Source organism: Teleopsis dalmanni, chromosome 2, assembly GCF_002237135.1.
Source record: "Teleopsis dalmanni isolate 2A chromosome 2, ASM223713v2, whole genome shotgun sequence".
In the NCBI taxonomy this organism is placed as follows: domain Eukaryota; kingdom Metazoa; phylum Arthropoda; class Insecta; order Diptera; family Diopsidae; genus Teleopsis; species Teleopsis dalmanni.
Window position 1 is genome coordinate 193,442,327 of NC_051847.1, and position 21,235 is coordinate 193,463,561.

Genomic DNA, 21,235 nt, shown 5'->3' on the forward strand with positions numbered 1-21,235 from the left:
GTTTTTCATAATGAGAAAAAAAAAACAACAAAAAAGAAAAATAAAAAGGAACAGGGAAAGAGAAAGAGAAAAACAAAAAAGAAAAGTGAAAAAGAAAAATGAAAAAGAAAACCGAAAAATAATTAAGAAAATATTTCGAATATATTCACAAGTTTTCTTGATTCCATTCATAACTTCATTCCTTGTACCAAACATTAGCATTAAAATTGCCTAAAACTTAAATAAAATAAAATTAGTATTACGAAACTGTTAACGGGACGTCCATATTTTAAACGTTTTATATAAAATAACGTAGAATAAATAACCAGACGTAGAACATATAGATATATTCATTATATTAGATTAACATCAGATTAGATTAACATCAAGTGATGCAGTTTTATTTATTATTTTAGTTGGAGACTAAAATCCCATATTAGATTCTATATTAAACCGACATGGATGTAATTTGTGTTTCTTAATTCCAAGATAAAAGGGAAAGAGGATGAGGACAAAAAAATCTACCCGCTTATAAAAACCTTTAAACTCTAATTAGAGCAAGCTGAAGAACTTGCTTAAATTTACGTTTATAAATAGCCATTAAACACTTCCAATAAAAATGTACTTCTTTGTATAGCAATTATAAGAACAAATCTGATAGAAGATACTATATGCACCATATACACTACTTAACCCTCTAAAATGGAAAGAATAGATAACTGCTTGTTACAGATACATAATCTTACTAATAACATAACCGGCTTTTAGACATTTTTAATTTGAGCAGTTATATTTTGATCTTCTACAGATCTTTACGGTTATACACACCTAATACTTAGTCGTCTATTTTGAAAAAAATTATACAAATGCATTCCTAACTTAGTTTACAACTGTGTTTGTAAACAGTCCTTTTATGGAAGATACTGCTAACATGAGTCTCTTTTCATTTATACAGATAAAGAGAACCAAATATATTTGTCAACTTGAAAGAAATAATACCCTGAGCAAAGGAAGTTAAATATTTGAGTAAAACTTACAAGTCTTTTAAATCTTACAGTACTGATAATTCCGGTAAACAAAAGCAAGATATAATGTATACTTCGCAATTTAATTTATAATTTTTTTGTTAAGATTAAATTTACAAATATACAAATTAAGCAAACCGAAAAATTATTTAATTATAAATTGAATGTAAAATGGGATTGGCAAAATGAGTAAAAATGAAACGATAACGGAATATGAAAGGGCGGCCAAAATAAAGTAAATTAAAATCGCATCGCAAAATATTGATTAAGTCAATTATACGATATGATGTATTATATTCTGCGAGGTTATCTAAAAACAAATTCACAAAAACCTTAATTATATTTAGATAAGAAATTGATGACATTTAATCTAATGAAAACCTAAAACAATCTTTCATATTGTTCAGTTTAACGACTTCATCGAAATATTCCTTTTTGACTTAGGAATATGGTTCCGTACATTATTAACAAACACTAAAATAGTAGCTACAAAATTTGAAGTATAGATTGCAGAAAAATATCAACGAGGACAGTGTTAGAAATTATAAAGTAAAACATAGCGTACACTACAACTTAGTTCTTTTAAGAAACACCAAAAATTATATATCTATTTTACTGTATACCCATTATATACTCAACAACGCATTCAAAGGATCCATTATAAGTTGGACTACCATGACGAGTATATCTTAAATTGAAACGTGAATTTTTCAAACTGGATTTTAAGAAGAATAAGTTTTCAAAATTTGTTTCTTATGTTTAGGTTTTATGTTTTATTAAATTTTTTCTTTATAACTACAAAGAGATATTTTTGCTCAGTACAGCAACCAGAGATTAATGAGAGAATACATACTGGATCATCTTAATTTGTGATTCATCTAAACAAGGTGGATCTGTATGAGGTAAAAGAATATTGTCCTCGATTAGAAGGAGGTGAGACTTGTAGTCAAATTTTTTTGTCTTTTGTTTGAATGCCTGAATTTGATCAGAACAAGAATCAGTTTATTGATTGGGAGCTCCTATATCTGCATCTTATATTGAGAACTCCTTAGCAACAAATATCGTGGCATCTATTCAATAGGCTCAAACGTAAGACGTTTCGTGGAAGTTATTTGTCTGCTATGATTAAACAGCACACGGTTCATATTGCAACAATATATATATATATAAATAGTTATATATTTCCATTTAAAAAATTTTTTTTATTTAAATAAATATTAAAAAATTTTTTCTACAATGATGTACACACCACAAAAGCTACACCCTTAAAATATGTATGAAATGGACGTAGTGCAAGTATGTAGGCTTTAAATATATTTTAATTGGTTTAAAATATGGTTATTTTTTTGCGGCTTGAATTTAAGACTTAACAACATCAACAACTAAACACTATTTTATTGGTAGTCGTTAAAAAGCAACTACAAAATAAAAATATTTTTAAAACCAAGTAAAAATAAAAATGCACTTGTCATTTGAAGGTGAAGCTTGTTATTTTTAAAAGGGCGTAGGTGTCTTACTCACTGAAGTAGTTTTACCAAGTGTAGATCTCTTATATAAACAAGTAAAAATATATTTGTATTACATAAAATTTAAAAATTGAAAAAAAAATATTTTAAAAAAATTTATTAAAAAGAAACATTGTGTATGTTAAATATATGTACATAAATTTTTTAGGTCATGGGGCTATAAATTTTAAGATGCATAGTATTTTCCAAATGTGAACTTCCAAGATTTTGTTACTGTTTGGCGGTAATTTTTGATAAAAACATTTTAACTTATCAGTAAATATAATAAAAAAAAAAATCCTAACTTTTATTATTATGAGCACATATCTATAAAATTATAATTATAAAAAGAACTAAATTTTTTTTGCATTTGAAGTGCTGTTTATAAATGATATCTAAAATTGAAAAAATGTGTAAAATTATCTTAAACTTTTACTCAACCAAAATTATGAAAAAAACTACTGGCAATACTGTGCCCAATAGAACATACAATACTACAATCGAACCAATAAAAACAAAACATATGACTTTAATTTGCAGGATTAAACCCGGTTTTTTAAAATCCGGCTGTGAAAATTATCTATATAGAATTTATGTTAGGATAAAATGTATTGTTTGATATTGTTCGAATGCAGTGAACGAAATTTATATCTGTAACATCAGAACACAAAGCAAGTATCAGTCACAACAAAGGTCTTCGTCATAAAGATCTAATGTATATAACGAGGACATTCTAACAGGAGTTCCTACTGATATACAAATCCGTCAACACACATTTTCAGAAAATATTTTGGTATTCATCAATAACGTCGGCGACTGTCAGCTTCAGTTAACCACATAGATAACTTGGAGTCATATTATCAGATGTAGGTTCTAAATCATAATACGACCTTTTTCGACTTAGCCTCGCTGACAACATATGTATGTTCACTTTGTTCAGAGGATGTCAACATTATGTTATATTTTCTATACTTACGCGCCACCTTCTAAAGACTCAGAATTAAAGTTCTCGAGTCAAATAGTTTAAATATTGATAAGCTTCAATATCAGCTCTTTACCTTATACAAAATGTTTTCCACTTTAACAAACAGAGCCCACAATTTCTGTAAAATATCGGAATAGAGTTCACAGTACAATGAAACTTTATGTTTTGACTCACATGAATCTTTTTATGAATCATATCTTAAAAGTGTTTTTGATGGAATAAAATTTCATACGATGGTAAAATATCGGAATAAAGTTCACAGTACACTGGGCTTTTACATTTTGAGTAATATGTTTCTTTTTATAAATCATTCTTAAAAGGTGGTTTTAGTGGAATAAAATCTCATACGATGACATAACTAAGAAGCCACCTTAGTAAAATATCGAAATAGAGTTCACAGTACAATTGGCGTCTGCGTTCTAATTATTATATGTCTTTTCACAAATCATTCCTAAGAGGTGGTTTTAGTGGAATAAAATTTCATACAGTTGCCTAACTATGAGACCAACACCTTAGTAAAATATCGGAATAGAATTCACAGTACACTGTGTCTTTACAATCTGAGTGAAGAAGACACATACTTTTCACAAATCATTCCTAAAAGGTGGTTTTAGTGAAATAAAATTTGATACGGTTACCTAACTAAGGGGTCAACACCTTACTAAAATATCGGAATAGAATTCACAGTACACTGTGTCTTTACAATCTGAATGATATGTGTCTTTTACAAATAATTCTTAAACGGTTTTAGTGGAATAAAATTTCAAACGGTGGCCTAACTAAGGGGCCACCTTAGTAAAATATCGAAATGGAGCTCACAGTACAATGGGCCTTTATGTTCTGAGTGATATGTGCCTTTTACAAATCATTCCTAAAAGGTGGTTTTCATACAGTGGCCTAAGGGATTGTTTGATTGTTTCCTTCGTAGCTTAGTTGGAACTACATTACATAATATTGGCAGCTACTCTGGAGAACATATACAATACAATAACAATAAAAACAACACTAACAGCAACAGTAATAACAAAAGAAGCAGTAGTAAGGAAAAGTATCAATCAAATGAAAAAAAATACATTACAAGTTATATAAAAAAAGATATATTACGAGGGTGGTTTGATAAGTCAGTGACTTTTTGAATTTCCCGCGCAGTTGCTCCAAATGCAACAGTGCTGCCGTCAGCTGTAATGTAACAGTGGGCAAATTTTTAATTTTGAGCTACGTCCTTCAGTTGGTGTTTAATAGCCGTTCAAAGCAGATAACCTCGTGAATTCTTACGAAAATGTCAAAAAGTGAATTTCGCCATTTCTTTAGGTTTGGAAACAGAAAATAGTCGCAGGGGGCTAAATCTGGAGAATATGCTGGATAGCAGTTCGTATCCCAATTCGTAGCACACGAAATTCACTTTTTTCGATTTTCGTAAACATTCACGAGGTTGTCTGCTTTGAACGGTTATCAAATTTGGTATCAACTATGTTATTTTATATCACAAAATTCATATTATCAAATTTTATTTTAATAAATTATATATTATACATATGCTTTAATATCTTTAAGCAATTTGAAATAACTCCAATATATAATCAAACTGTCAATATTAAAATTTTGATTATAAGGTAAAAATACAATCCATTCAATAATTTAATATTATAGCTTAAACACAATTACTATATTATGTTAAGTGCAACTTCTTTCAATAATAAACAATAAATATCGAATACAATAATTATAACACTTTCATATTTCTTCAACAATTTCCATAAATAATTATTCTGTTGTTTTACGCTTTCTACGGCAGCCAACTCCAAACAAGTTCACATCCGTCTACTTGACCACTAACTATAAATTAAGACAAATGCTCAAATGCTCGCTCCGAACGTGTATTCATAAAGATATTTTATATGAATTGGAATTATGTGCGGTTGGCTAATGGGTTAAAAATCAAATTGAAAAATATGAAAATCGAAGTGGACTGGAGTGGAGTGGAGTGGAGCGGAAAAATATGAGCATAGTATATTACAATCATTCATGGTCAAGGATTTTTTCATCAATTTCAGTGTCAATTAGTTCATTCTCTCTGACCTTATGCGTGCGTGGGTAGATTCAAAACATTTCGATTCCGAAAGATATGAATCTGCCAGATAAAACTTTAATTGCAGTGTGACGAACGCAAAACAAAATATTGCATAACGCAGATTTGTATGCGTTTGTTTTCTGTCAAACAAATTCATTTGACTTAATTAAAAATTTTCACTGATACGTTGTCAGCTAGAGCTTAAACACCACCAGTTATTATAGAGCCCACATTAAGTAACTAATTCACGAGCCACACTTAGATACGAATTGACACAATCTTGAATTGAAATCGACTGCAATGGTCGGGCAAATACATTTTCGGTTCGACTGAGTATCCACCAAATGGTTAAGTGACAGACTCATTGATTCATTTGCTTGCTGTTGATTAATTGGAAATAATTTTTTTTTAAATGAAAATTAACATTCTACAATATATCATTAATGCCACAAATATAGTTGTTTGTATAGTAAATATAATTAACTTTAATATGTGATTAGCGAATGAATGGCATGGAAAGAAATTTAAACTTCCATTTATGTAGTATTATTATTTTACATATCATTATAGTTGTTATTTCTAATTAATGGAAAAACATATTAAGTGAAGAACAAATGTCATTGTCTTATAACTTCAATAGTTGAACGAACACTAGCTCAACTGATAAATATATTATATCAGACCAAAGAATACGTAAGGAAAAGATTTTCTGAATGCCGCAATAATGGAGTCAATTTATTGAAATTTTTTATAGGATTACAAAAAAAAATAAAATTCAGATTTCTTACTGTAAACTGTAAATTAAAAAAATACATATTAAATTTATTATATTAATTTAGAAAACTACAACATTTCATTAATAAGAAAGTTGTTCAAATAGTAATAAATTACAACAACACAATTTTATTTTTATTAATTGAAATTAATTTCTTGAGTGATCATATAGCTGTATCAAGTATTACTTATGCCTCGTTTTCACTGTCATTTTCAATGTCAAATATTGTCAGTATAATGAAAACGGGTCATAGGATGTCATATTCGCGTTCTTGTCATATTATGAAAACGCATTTGACACACCAGTCAATTATAATTGTCATTTAAAATGACATAGCGAAAACAAGGCATTAATACTGATCAAGTGGTTTTTGAAAAAATTCGTTGGTTTTATAAGACCCTACATAAGTATTGGCCAGGCTTAGAGTTCTGAACCTGTCAATGAATTTTTTGGATTATTTTTCTTTGATTTTTAAAATTACAACAAACAAAGCACTACATTTACTTTTTATTTAAAACAAAGTTTCTATAAACATATATTAGTTTATTATTAATATATGTTAGCTATTTAAATATTATATTAGCTATCTAAAAAAAACTGGTATCCTTAACACAGCTGACCTGTACATGTCTTGAAAAAAATAAAAATATATGCAGAAATGGATAGAATTAATAGCAAGGTAGGTAGGTTTACTACAACTACAATAAATAGAATTTAGATTCAAATCCCAGTAAGGACTGGTCTACAAACACCAGGCCTTAAAAACCTTTAATAAATGCTTATTGCCTCTTTCTAAGGATTAAAGCTTCAAGCAAATAAAAAAAAAAAAATTTGTCTACTACAAAATCAACATAAAGGTCTAAATCTATCTGGTATTGCTAAAGATTAGTAGGTCGAACCGTGGCTTACAGCCAGTCACATAACCCTAATCTAACCTTTACACAGACAGAGTGTAGCATTTCCATTATTATTAATTTACCCAGAAAATTGCATTAAAGCTTAAAAGATATACGTAGTTTATTTATCATATTTAGCCTTCCAACAATGACCACTTGATATATATTTGAAAAGCATTTCAAAATCATAAGCTTTATTAAGGTTTGCAGATAGTTTTAAACTTTTTGAAATTTTTATATATAATAGGCTTAAAAGTCTTAAAGCAAATTTAGAATTGTCTCGCTATAACCTAACCTAACTTATTTGTAGGTCCAACTAGAACTAATATATATAAAACGCTAAAATGTTTTAATGCATTCTTAGAATTGTCTAAGAATATTGAATTCTATTCTTAGAATAGAATTTGAAATAATTTCAGTAATTTTAAAAATTTGTTACCTTTATTATCAGCCACAATGCATTTATATTTTCATTCGTTTCGATATGGGTCTTTCTTTCAGCCCCTGCCTCGATTATATGCCTGCCAATTTATTTATGGTTCGGAAAGTAAATTTTTGTTTTAATATGTTTTATCATTTTTTTGACAATAACATATTTTCACACACATAAAACTTAAAATCTATCATTCAAGTAAATAAATAGTTTACGGCCCAGAAATTCTTGTAGCCACCGGAGCAACCAATAACCAAAGACAACATATATACCAAAAGACTAGATTTACGAAGTTAGAGAAAAGAATTGTATAGATACCTACATTTTCATTTTACATGAAATGTATACCTTTGAAAATGTATATATCTTTATAAAAATAAATGTATATCTTTAAATGTATATCTTTGAAATGTATATCTTTGATATAAAGTAAGAAAGTATGGAAATATGTTGTACCATATTTCTCATATAAGATTCTCATAAGTATTATTTTTATTATTTTATTTATTTAAAGAATCTACTTTTTTGTAGTTTAAGCCTTACTAATACATATTTATTTTAATATAGATTTTTAAAATTTTCAGAAGATAAAACTAAAAATTCTATATATAAATATATTTGTAAAATTTAATTATTTAATTTAATTCAAAATAAATTAATACGTACTTTTTAATTATTTTCTTTAATTAGTTTTACACACAGAAACGTGTTATATTACAATTTTGTAGGGTTTTATCAAAATTTTTTATAATCACAAGGAATTCAATATTTTTGTCAGTGTACGAGTAGTATTCTTCTTAACGCCAAATGCAAGTGTTTTGCATATAAAGTGCATATTAATTTGCTGAGTCATACCGCAGCAATGCACTTCTATATTGCGATCATTACTATATATTTATAGCTTCATTACCTTAACACTACAGCACATTTGAGGTATCCGCAGATACGCAATTCCACTATTATTTTAATATTTTAGATATTTCCTGAGAAGAATTTCTACTTTTCACACTTTTCTGTAAATGTGAGTGTATCTATACCCAATTTTACAATATATAATTTTTTACTGTAGATATGTTGATAGATATACAAATTTATTACTACATATTAATGTTAATTTATTTAAAATTAACAAATTTATTACTACATATTAATGTTAATTTATTTAAAATTATTCATTTTTTATTTTAATGTATTTTTTCTTTTTATTTATTATATAAAATATATTTAATTCTCCACTACAACCGAGTCAATTCACATTAAAGGTATGATTTCAACTATTGAGTGTTAATTTATTAAAATTATAGATACAAATTTTTAATATCGTTGAAGTAGATATTTTTTTTATGTTTGTATGTGTATAATATATTATTAATAAATAAACCTAATGTCTAATCAATAAAATTTCTTAAGCAATTTAATAAAAATAAAAGCATTGAACTTCAAATACTTTTTAATATTTTGGTTTAAAATATAGATTACCTAGGCCGAGGCATTAGTAGAAATTGCGATAATTTAATTTAAACAAATATTGGTTAGCACAGCGTACGAATAAAGTATCTCATTTGCCAGCAAAATACTCACATTTGTTTGTTAAATTTGTTCATATTATTTTTATCAATTCAAAAGATATTCTAAACTTAGAAATTGTTCATGGTTTATGATAAAAACATGTATGAAATCAAACTTCAATATACACAATATATAAACCTACAATATTTCTATATACAAAAGAATATACAAAAATGAGCCCGTATCTCAGATACTTTTCTTTACTTTTGTTTGTTTATTTGCTGAAGTACTTAGCGCGAGTGAGTGAGCGATAAAAGAAGCTATAATTTTGTAGGAATGGTGGCTGATAAGATAAGTACGAAATAACTGATATTTTAATTACATAGAAATTAAAATAAAAAATTTAAAAAATGTTTAAGAAAAATATACTGAAAACATCAGTAGTAGTGTGTTATTTAGAACCATAATAACACTGATAAATGTTTTTTATCATTAAATTTGAAGTTTTTGAGAATTTGGAAAAGAATAGTAGGAGTGTGTGAAGGAATTAAGCCTTGATAACATTAACTCCATATCATGTTAAGGTTAATACTAGTTGTAATTACAACATCACATGTAACAAAATATATAGCATGGAATGCATATTTAATGCATAACAGCATATAATTATATTATATGCATCCTACATTTAAAATATGTTATTATATATTATTATATAATATGTGTTTAAGTTTTAATAGGAATGAAGATTATGATTATATGTATACATACTTGACTGGAACAATCAGGTGCACTTAATATGGATTCCGAGGCATGCAGTGGTATCCAAGGCAATGATATAGCAGACAAACTCGGGAGAAGAGGCGCTACTTCAATAAAGATAGGTCCATAACCTTTACGTGGTCTACGCAAAAGAACTCTATTCATTCTTTTGAACAGCGCAGAGGAAAAAGAAAGAGAACTCTTTTGGGAAAGACTACCAAAAATATCACAATCTAAAATACTTTCAGATACTTACAACGCTTCAAGTATTGCATAGAACAAACAAAAAAGTAATCTAACAACTATTACGGGATTACTAAACGGTCACTGTAGATTAAATAATCACCTAACAAAATTAGGAATCCAATCCAAAGATTTGGATTCCAAAGATTGGATTGGATCCAAATGCAGATACTGTAAAGAAGAGAGAGAAATCGCATACCACGTGCTAGGAGACTAATGTTAGCGGAAGAAACACCTTAAAGGGTATTTCATGGAACATAGGGTTTCAAGAATAGGAAAGATAGGCTTATACTGTCTTTCCTTAAAGAAATCGGATTTGGAGATTTCTCTAATTCGATTAAAGGGCTCAACAGTGTGCTATCCCTTTTTTATAATAATAAATTGAGTTATTAACATATTGAGTTATTTATACATTTATCCATATTTTACAGATTTAAGATTGATTCTCTTAACTATAATAATTCGTTTATTATTACGGAATGGTGTAGAACAATACGCACGATTTGTATACCATGTTTGTCAGTGCAGAGCCAAATCCGAATTGACAATGCATTAAGTTTCCTTTACACAGTGTTACGCGATTATCATATTAAGCAGGACATTATCTAATGTAAAACTACAATGAAAGAATGCTTTCTGCACCTGAAAGAAAATATTACTGAGTGGCATTAGTATTAGCCAAGAAGACAATTACTGAGATTATTGAATCTTCATTCTGTTAATAACAAAGAACACTCCCAAAAACTACATTCTGTCTTTCATTAGATTATTACATTATTTTAATATGTAGATATACATATATACGAATATATTTGTTATTAATGAATTTACAAATATGTTTAAAAAAGCAATTTTTTTAAAGTTTTTATTTCTATACACTATAAGAAGTATTATTACAACCCCATTAATGAAATATAGAACAAATAAGATCTTAAACTCTTACCCTTTACGATCAGTGAGGAAAAAAGTGTGTATAATATGATCTAATAAAAAGTTAAACGCATTACCAGTCTTTAATAAAGACAAGGAACGGTTATCAAGGAAAGTTCTTGCTATTGATTAGGTTCATTTAGCAAGTGTATCTCTATCATGTTTAATCTACGTAGCACCTACTCTGAACAATTATGGAGCAGCTATCGCAAAAACCATTGATGAAAAAATAAACCAGAAACTTCATATCACTTTTTATACGAACATATATCAATTTACATTATATATCGCCAACAGTTTTTCATTCAAAATAGTCCTGATAAAAATAAAGTCAGTATAAAGACAAATAATAGTTCATGATGGAGAACTTTTTATCTCTTTTATATATCCAGCTTATATAATTATTTTTACTTATTTTCATATTTTTAGTTTTAAACTGTATCATACGAGGGCGGTTTGATAAGTCAGTGAATTTTTGAATAAAACAAATTTTTTTCGGTAAATAAACATTTTATTTTTCTACATAATCACTTTTTAGCTCGATACATTTAGTCCAGCGTTTTTCTAATTTTCATATTCCCTCCAAATAATAGGTTTTCTCAAGGCTCTCAAAATACGCGTTTGTTTCGGTAATGACTTCTTCACTCGATTCAAATCTCTTACCGCCCAGCCATTTCTTTAGGTTTGGAAACAGAAAATAGTCGCAGGGGGCTAAATCTGGAGAATATGCTGGATGGGGTAGCAGTTCGTATCCCAATTCGTGAATTTGGGATCGTAATGCTTAATCAGCACACGAAATTCACTATTTTCCATTTTCGTAAAAATTCACGAGTTTTTCTGCTTTGAACGGCTATCAAACACCAACTGAACGACGTTGCCCACTGGTAGACTACAGCTGATGGCAGCACTGTTGCATTTGGAGTAACTGCGCGGGAAATTCAAAAAGTCACTGACTTATCAAACCGCCCTCGTATATTGTATATGTTCGAATATCATAAGCTTAACCGAAAATCTGAATGTAAAATAAGAGTCTTCAACAAAATCAATGTTTTTATAAGCAGAATATATCTTAAATAAAAACAAATATTAAAAACACATTAATATACCGACATCACTGTGTCGGTATATTATTAACCGACACAGTGATCAGTCTCCAAACCTTTCAATCAATTGACATTAATAAAATATATAGTAACACACCCTAAGTTGTGTCTGAAATAGATTTTTTTCGTATATTCGAACCAAGTGAATATCACTTTTATTTCATTATGTTGAAGCTATTTGAGCGAGTGCACTTAAGCATTTTTACTCTTAACCTACTTAACTCGAGGTATTTTTAAAACCCCTTTTTACGCCTTGACTGGATTATTGTTTATAACTTCATCAGACTAAGCAATAATTGACCTCAGATCTGCATACCTCCGTGAGGAGCCTGTAACCATTCTGAGATTTGATTATTATAATTAAGTTTATTTATACAACACATTTGTGAAGGGACTCATTATTTAGCAAGAAAAAAAGATAATACTAATACACAACAATCAAAAACAAATAATGATGACGACATTTGTCGAAAGAATTCTCGGAAACAAACAAAATTGCAAGAAAAATAAATTAAAAAATATACAAATTTTATCTGGATAAAAAAATACATAACATAAACGTAAGAGAATACAGCTCAAGAGTTGTAAATACAATTGAAGTGCGGTTTTTTATGGTAGATACTCATATATACAAACACTTGGCTCATGAGTCATACTTTTATATGACAATTCATTACTATATGTATTGAAAAAAAATGTATGTGGAAAAAATAATAAAAAATTTGTTAAACATTGTAAAGAAAGAATTTTTTAATCAAAAGAAAAGTACAAAATAAAGTAAGAAATCGTTAACATAAAAATAGGCACGCGTATTCAAAGTCATCAGAAAATTAAGAGAAAAATCCAAAAGTTTGTCTTGACAAGTTGAGCCAAAACCGCATTCGCGATTGTTTATGATGCCAGTGACAGCGATAATGAATCACACCAAAGCACTCATTGTGTATTTAGTGTCGAAATCGTCGTGGTATCGTATGTGATGTTGCACAATGAAATATCTTAGGTTCCGCTAAAACCGCTACCAGTTCAATAACAGCAAAGATTATTCAAGTCACGTCAAAACAAATTGCGACAAAAGTTGTTGTGGTACAAAAAAAACATAAACATTATCCTGTGCAATCTTTCGATATATAGACGAACCCAAAAATTACTAAAATGGGTTGAGTCTTATCTTTCCGTATTAATAAATACTTTATTTAAAAAGAAGACAGAGTAGCTTTATATAATTTCTGATTAACTAAGAGAGAACTTTATATAGGAGTAGTGTTTATCTTCAAGATGTATATGAATCAATCAAGCAAAATGTACAAAAACTGGTTCATCTCTAATATGAGTTTATATGATATCTACACTATTTCAACCATTAAACTATAGCTCATAACTCAATAAATGCGCTATAACAGATATATCTCTCATTGCAGTTATGTATGGTTTGACTATCCATTAAAATAAACAACGTCGGAAGTTACTTATACTACATAAATTGAGAAACCGCAGTGATGTACAGAGAATTATATCCCAAGAATACTTGGAGAACAACAGTTGCAAGCAATACGTTTAATAAATTAAGCTAACATTCACTAATCGAAATTCTATAGCACGGAACAGTTATAAAATTGATTAATCTGATGAAGTTTGAATGACTAATTTGTTTTTTATTATTTCATACTTAATTTAGTCCACAATACAACACAGAACAAGGGCCTCATATGAAGACGCCGTGTCAGAAGTCATTAGCTATCATGGCCCTAATAGCACTAATTACACTTTAAATAGCTTCCACAACTAATGCATTCCACAGATTTGACTCCCAACATTTATTACTTATTCGAGGACCCTTAAAACATGTTTCAGGGAAAGAAATTAAGAAACAAACACATTGCAGAAACAGATGAATCATTCTACAAAAGAGGTATCGAAATGTTAGAGAAACGCTGGAATAATTGTGATACTCTTGAAAATTACGTTGATGTCTGAAGTCAAAATTTGTCAAAAAGTTGTTGATTTATTGGTTGTCCTTTGAACTTAACAACCGATGTACTATTTTTTTAGGCTTAATTCTTCTCTCTCTTAATCTCTTGATCAATATTACAATCATGTATATCATATATTTAGATTTTTTTTAGACCACCATATTGTAGGCATTATAACCCATTGCAATCTAAAAAGCAAGTACATATGAGTTGCAAGAATAATGGTCACCACCCACTCCTAGATAGGGACAAGATATGCAGAAATATGTATGTTGACATTTATTGTATCATAACGGTTTTAAGGTAAGTGCTTTTTTGACTGTTTCTCAAATTCTTCAACGGTAAGAGCAATTTAATTGGATAGATTATGTTTTTGGCTTCTTTTCCTCTCTGACAATTTTTACGATGAATGTTGTAATGAAACGACATAAAATCTTTAACAGACAGCGGAGAGATAATTGCTGAACTCTCATTGGAATCAACCAATTAGTCATAATTAGAACACTTTCTATGACAGGCCAACAGTATTTAATCAAGTCTTATTGATAAGAAAAAATGAAAGAGAAATCTAGAATATTGAATTTGATATATAAAAACAATAGGAACATTCTAAATTATTCTAAATAATATTTCTATTGCACAAAGAATCGCTTGTATTTAAGTTATAGTTGATAACCCTTCATTGAGAGTCATCTCGTTTAAATACCTAAAACCCATATGTCAAATTTTTAATCCATCTACGAATTAAAATTCGTAAAATTAATTCACCTACGATTCAGGCAATTAGGAGCCATAGTTTTTCAGAAACCACAATATAGTAAAAGTATTAAATGTGGCTGGGAGTTGGTAATATAAAAGTTCCACATTAACAAGACCTTTTATACTATAATTTCTTTACTTGTCATATTTAGGGCTTAACGATCAAATTTGTAGTATATTAGTAAATATATACATATATATGCTCAAAAAGTACCCGGATTTTGTAAATAAAACACACAAATTTAAATTTTATCCCAAATTTATTTTATCTCCTTCAAAATATGCTCCTTCTGAAGCGATACACATATGCCAAAGCTTAACCCAATCTTCCACACATTTTTCGTTGGCCCATGCAGGTATGGCTTTTAGTTCCTTCGACGAATTCTCTTTTACCGATTCTATCGACTCAAAACGCTTAACACGAAGGGGCAATTTGAGTTTCGGGAACAGGAAAAAGTCGCACGGATCCAGATCTGGCTAATATGGTGCCTGAGCTATGACAGTGGTGTCGTGTTTGGTCAAAAAATCCCGTACAACAAGAATTTTCCATAGTAAAAATCGCTAAATGCACTTGAGGTACTCTCACATTAACAGCTGCTATAAACAAACTAATTGACAGATGGCACTCAAATTTGTACCATATGTAAAGAAAGGGTGTACCAACATAACAAAAAAAAATTTGAAAAAGGTCTATTACTTAAGGAGTAGTTAACAAATAACAAAATCCGGATACTTTTTGAGCAGAATGAATATAGTATATATATAGCCTCAGAGCAGGAAATAAAGAAATTGAGTATGATTTATATTTCTAATTTTTAAAACAATGTTTTACGCAAAAGTTTAATATCGCTTCATGTAGAAGAGAATGGAAATATAGACGAGAATGGAAGTATAGAAGAGAATGGAAATATAGAAGAGAACGGAAATGTAGAAGAGATGGGCAGAAAAATCCCATCCGAATTGAATTTTTCCATTGAGATGTTGAAAACTTTTAAATAATTATTCATAATTTTAGTGTAAAATAAAAAAATGTTTACGTCAAATCTTTTAAATGTAACGCTATAATTTATACAATATGATTCATATTTTATTATCAATAGAAATGAGTGCGGACGGCATATAATATCTGATAATGAAACATTCACTATCTTCGAATTTAAGGTGCACGATTATAGCTGTGTGTCACTAATTAAAATAACAAGTTTGAAAAATTTCAACAACATTTAAGATTACACCGTGCAAATTATATAGTAAATTGTTTAACAAAAAAAAAAAAATAACCTCATCGTAGTTACTTAATTAAATTAAAAAAAAAAAAAAAAAAAAAAAAAAAAAAACTATTTGAATAAAAACTGGAGATATTGCATTTTTTCACCGGCTTTTTAATTGTAACATAAACTGCCACCCGTGCTTAGATACAATTTTTGTAGTTATTATTTATGCATTGATTGGATGGATGTATTTTCATATAAAATTTCACTAAGTTTCTGTCATAAAAATGATAAGTTATTTAGTCATTTGAAGTGAATTTAAGCAAGGAAAATTATGTCTGATAAGATATCGCACGCTATCAATAAATGTTGTGGGGATTATAAGTGCTTTAATTTTCTAATGGATTTTTTTCTCTTTTTTTTTTATTGTATTTTTGCTATTAAAATGAGTAAAGTAAATGTTTTTATAATTTTCTTTAAAAAAATCCACGATTTATTAATGATATATATTTAAAGTAATTGCACATACAATGCCTAGTATGCCAGGAATAATAAAATTTTTTGTAATGCCAAGAGTGTCGTAAATATTTGTAGAAAAATCGCATGACCGCGCCCAAACTTTACTACATTGTCTTCCTAGCAAATCGAAAAAAAGAAAATTTATAGGAATATTAAATAAAGGATAATGGTATGCTTAAAACTACTACGTGTTATATTTGTTTGTTTATTACATCACACGATACATATACTTTCTAAGCGAATTTTTGATTTATAATGTTAAGGTGTGGCTTTTGATGAAGGTTCAAGGTTATCTATTAATTCAATGGAAGGGTTTAGGGAGTAGTCAGAGCACACATCATTCTGTTTAAAATTATTGCAATGTTTTTACTCAAAAAATTAATAAAAATAAAATTTTCTTTAAGTATTGAATTTCATTTTAGAATCGTCTCCATTACAATATACATACGTATTCAATATTTTTACTGATATAAAAATTATATAGAAATTATTATAAAAGTGCACATGATATCATAAATTTGTTATACAGGTATAATGATAACAATTTTATTGAGAAAAAGTATAAGTAAAAAAAAGCTATAACTGCTTTTTGTATAACAGAAACGTATACGTTTTTTTTAAAATTTCTTGGAACATATATAGTAAAAATATAATAAAAATTTTTAAATAAAATTTAATTTTAATGTCAATTATCACAGCAGTGACTATTTTACTTAATAAAAACTATTGTATTTTATAATACAAACGATTAATAAATAATGCAAAAAATAATAATAAAGTTAGTATTGAAATTTAGTATTTAAAAATAACTTTAATTAATTAAGTCAATTACTCTACAGCTAATTTATGACTCCGTTCTAATATAACAGACCAAGTGAATTTCTTAAAGAACTTTCGCAATAAAGTAAAAAAATTTCAAGTTCGAACATACAAGTCAAGTACACCTTTGGGTCAGTTGGCTAGCAACCACTGGCTCTAAGCTTTAAATTTGACAGGGCACGAGTCACAATGGTTGTTATTTACAATCTCAAAAAATTATATATAAAAAAATTCCTTTACTTTACTCCTAGAAGAAGCAAAAATTATTTACGAATTATTAAAAATATTAAATAATTCCAAGACTAAATTAAAAATAAATAAAAAATTTTGTTGTTACAATTCACTACTATTCGAAACTTCTCTAAGTAATTAAAATTATTTATTAAAATAAATTAAAAGAAATAAAACACTGTTTTAATTTTTAAAGAAATATTTTCTATCATTATGGATTTATTAATTTTGAATTAACTTATCTTTTTTAGACATAAGATAATCAATAAACATCTTGAATCTTGAAGCATGGCTTGAAGTGTGATATTTTTGTGTAGAGACAGAAAATGATATTGATATTGTCAATAGATCAATTATAAAATATTATATATACTTCGAAACGTATATTAAAATTAAAATTTAAAAATAATAACTTAGAATTAGGTATGTAAGTTACTACCTGGTAACTTATTACCCTACTTTGTATTAAATACTCAATTATCTATTAACAATTATATATTCCTTCAAGGAATAAATATTTATTCCATGAATATAACTTATTATGCCGAACTATTATGTCTCTAGAATAAAGCTTGGGTATAATACTTCCAAAGCTTTGTTTGAAAATTATTACTTATTGACACTGTCACTTGAATAAAAACTAAAAAGCTTCTATATAGCTACACTTTTCTACTCGTCTGAAATCAGGTTAATAAATAATAAAATAATGAGCAAACCTTAATTTTATATTATTTAAGTACTTTAAAATACTTTTCCGTAACTTATCACAGAGGTACTTAATAGCTTAATTTTTATCTGTAATAAAAAATCATCTTATGATTTTGATTTCATTGTTAATAAACCAAATATTTACTTTATTAGTAAACCAAATGTTTATTGATCAAACAACAAATTTCCAGAAAGCAAATATTAAGATCAGATCTAAATTAAATATGATAAGATTAAGTGAAGTTAAAATAAAAGGGTATCTTTTTAAATGATATTTTTGGACTGTTTTATCATTGCTTAACACATAACACTTATTGTAAATTAAAATAAGCAGCAGATATTATATACAATTAAAAGACTCTAGAGCGGAAAAGTTATTAAATTTTCTAAACATTATATATACTATTTGGCGTCAGATGGTGTGTACAGCTTTTGCAAGTGTAATTAATATAGAAAAAAGTTGCTCCAAATAGGTGACTATTTTCAAATCCTTTTAAAGTACTTTTTTATGACTCTGAAGTTTGAGTAAATTAAAAAAAAATAAAGGAAAAACTTTAATGATCCTTTAATGACCTAAGCCATTGTTAAATCGAGGTACCCCAAAAGTAAAAATCATTTTTACTAAGAACCATCTTCAACATTATCATTTATTTAATGGACGGGAATATCTCCAACTTTTTAAAGTATATATAAATTAGCTATTGCATAAATTTGTATATTTATATTATATGTTTTTTTTACCATTAAAATGGCTTTTGTGAAACTAAATTAGATTTCACTCAAAGTTCTCTTAGAGCACAAAGTTTACTTCAGCTCAAATAATGGTCTGTTATAATATCACGTATTAGCATCGAAGTGACCCCATACGGATCACAGTAGTATGCATACAAACACCACTGAAAAGCATGAATCCCTCATTCAAGTGACAATTCTATGTACTTTGCTAAGTCCCAAATTTTGTAGAATAACAGTTCTGTTAGATTTGGGACGAAGATCTTGAGTAGTTGAGAGTAGAGTACAGTTTTCATCTCAACACCAGAGTCACCATAAAGCTGTTAGATTTGAAATAAAAGCCCTGAAGATTGTCTTCGTCTATCCAATGATGGACACTGACACATGACATAAAATACAATTTTCATCTCTTCGCAAAGTTACAACAGAGACAATCAAAATCATTATAAGGTATAGTCCCTTAGCATGCCTTCTCAGTACACAGTAACCTGTCAGCAACTATTATGCAGTGCTGAATAAATTAGTTTTCCATTTTATTTGTTTTTTGGAGAAATAAGGCTAAAGATTTATTTTTTCGAGTTAATAAAAATGGATATCAATCAAATTAAAATAAATCAAAGATCTAAGATTCTGAGCTGTATTTTGCACTCTGTGCAAATAAAGAATCCGAAATAAACCATTATAGAAAGTATTTATATTATATTTTTCAAAAAGAGGTTTTTCGAACAGTAGTGAAAAACAACAACAAAAATTCATTTTACATTGTGTCGAATATAGCCAAATGCCCATCATAAGTGGTCTTGGAAATATTTCATATATTTAATTATTCGTAAATAATATTATATTATATTTTTCAATATTTATTTTCTGTTAGAAGATTTTCATCTACCTTAATTATACATTTACACACATACACACTTCAACGCTGTTGGCATTTAACAAAATATAATTCTCATTCTCTTTGAATGCAGGAATAATTTCTTTGTTGGATACATTTACTTTATAAAATTATGAAGTTTTTTAATATTTATTTATTAAATTCAATATTAATACTTCTTTATTTAAGCTTTCAACATAAACTACTACTACTACTAATAATTTTCTGAATTCCTTTTGGAACATAGGGCTTTCCAAAACATAAACTACATTCATATAATTAACCGACTTTAGTATAGAGAAGTATTATTCCTTAATTCATTTTCATAAAACTATTTTATATTTACACTTAAATTGCATTTTAACAATTCTATTGGTTTATCTTCTTTGTGTTCTTTAGGCCGAGAACAATACAAAACGTTTACAAGGCAAGAGAGGTGAGAATTAGAAAACCAAGCAAAACAGCGGGAAACACCCTTTGTTAACAGAGAACGCAAGCAACAATTTGTTAAATACAATTTGTGCTTCAAATAAATTGTCCGTACTTCACTTCCGTAATTATTGTTTGTGTTTATAAATTTTCTTAACTTACCTCCTCCATTTCTGGTACTACCGACGTCCATGTCTGCTAATATATATTTTGAATTTTCAGCAAAAACACCCGCAGAAACTGCGGCTAACTGCCAATCGCTGCCCGCTGCGCGTTGCCAAGTGGTAGGATGAATCAGTTCGAGCCGCAAAATCGTTCTTTATTTTGACCTTATTCGCCGTTTATTCGCCGTTTATACGTGTTTACTTTTTACTTATTCACTGTTTTTTTCTGCACCGTTAAATGCTTTACTCGTAACTCTAGCGCATTTACCAAAATTTGTTAAATATTTTTAAGACAAAAATAAAAAAAAACCAAACATTAAAATAACAAGTAAAGATTAAAATTAAAACGCAGAATTCTTTTGTAAAGCAAAAATATATACACAAAATATTATAATTAATTCACGTCACGACATGAAGCCGCCGAAGAAAAAATTTAACTAAATTAAAGAAAGCACCGAAAAAGAATGGGAATAAGACAACAAACTACGTGTTTATCGTGTGTTTGCATGTGTTCGTGTGTGTTTGTGTGCGCTTATGCTGCAACTGTGAAACCAGTAATAAGAATAAGAATCGGGTTGTGGTTAAGTTGGCCTTTTCTAA

At 28.2% G+C, this 21,235-nt stretch overlaps 1 protein-coding gene across 3 annotated transcripts in view; it reads right to left on the reverse strand.

The window, feature by feature from the left end:
• The window catches only part of LOC119685396 (CD2-associated protein-like), a 188,862-nt gene that overhangs the window by 24,539 nt on the left and 143,088 nt on the right, over positions 1-21,235 (reverse strand). Inside the window, exon 1 of one of the 3 annotated variants that reach the window (XM_038099663.1) lies at positions 20,634-20,788. The exons of 1 other annotated variant lie outside the window; for it this stretch is intronic. In XM_038099663.1, the coding sequence (XP_037955591.1) occupies positions 20,634-20,664 (31 nt within the window). In that variant the 5' untranslated portion in view covers positions 20,665-20,788. Of the gene's footprint in view, positions 1-20,633; positions 20,891-21,235 lie in introns of those variants that run through there. One more of the 3 variants, XM_038099661.1, reaches the window with a different exon arrangement.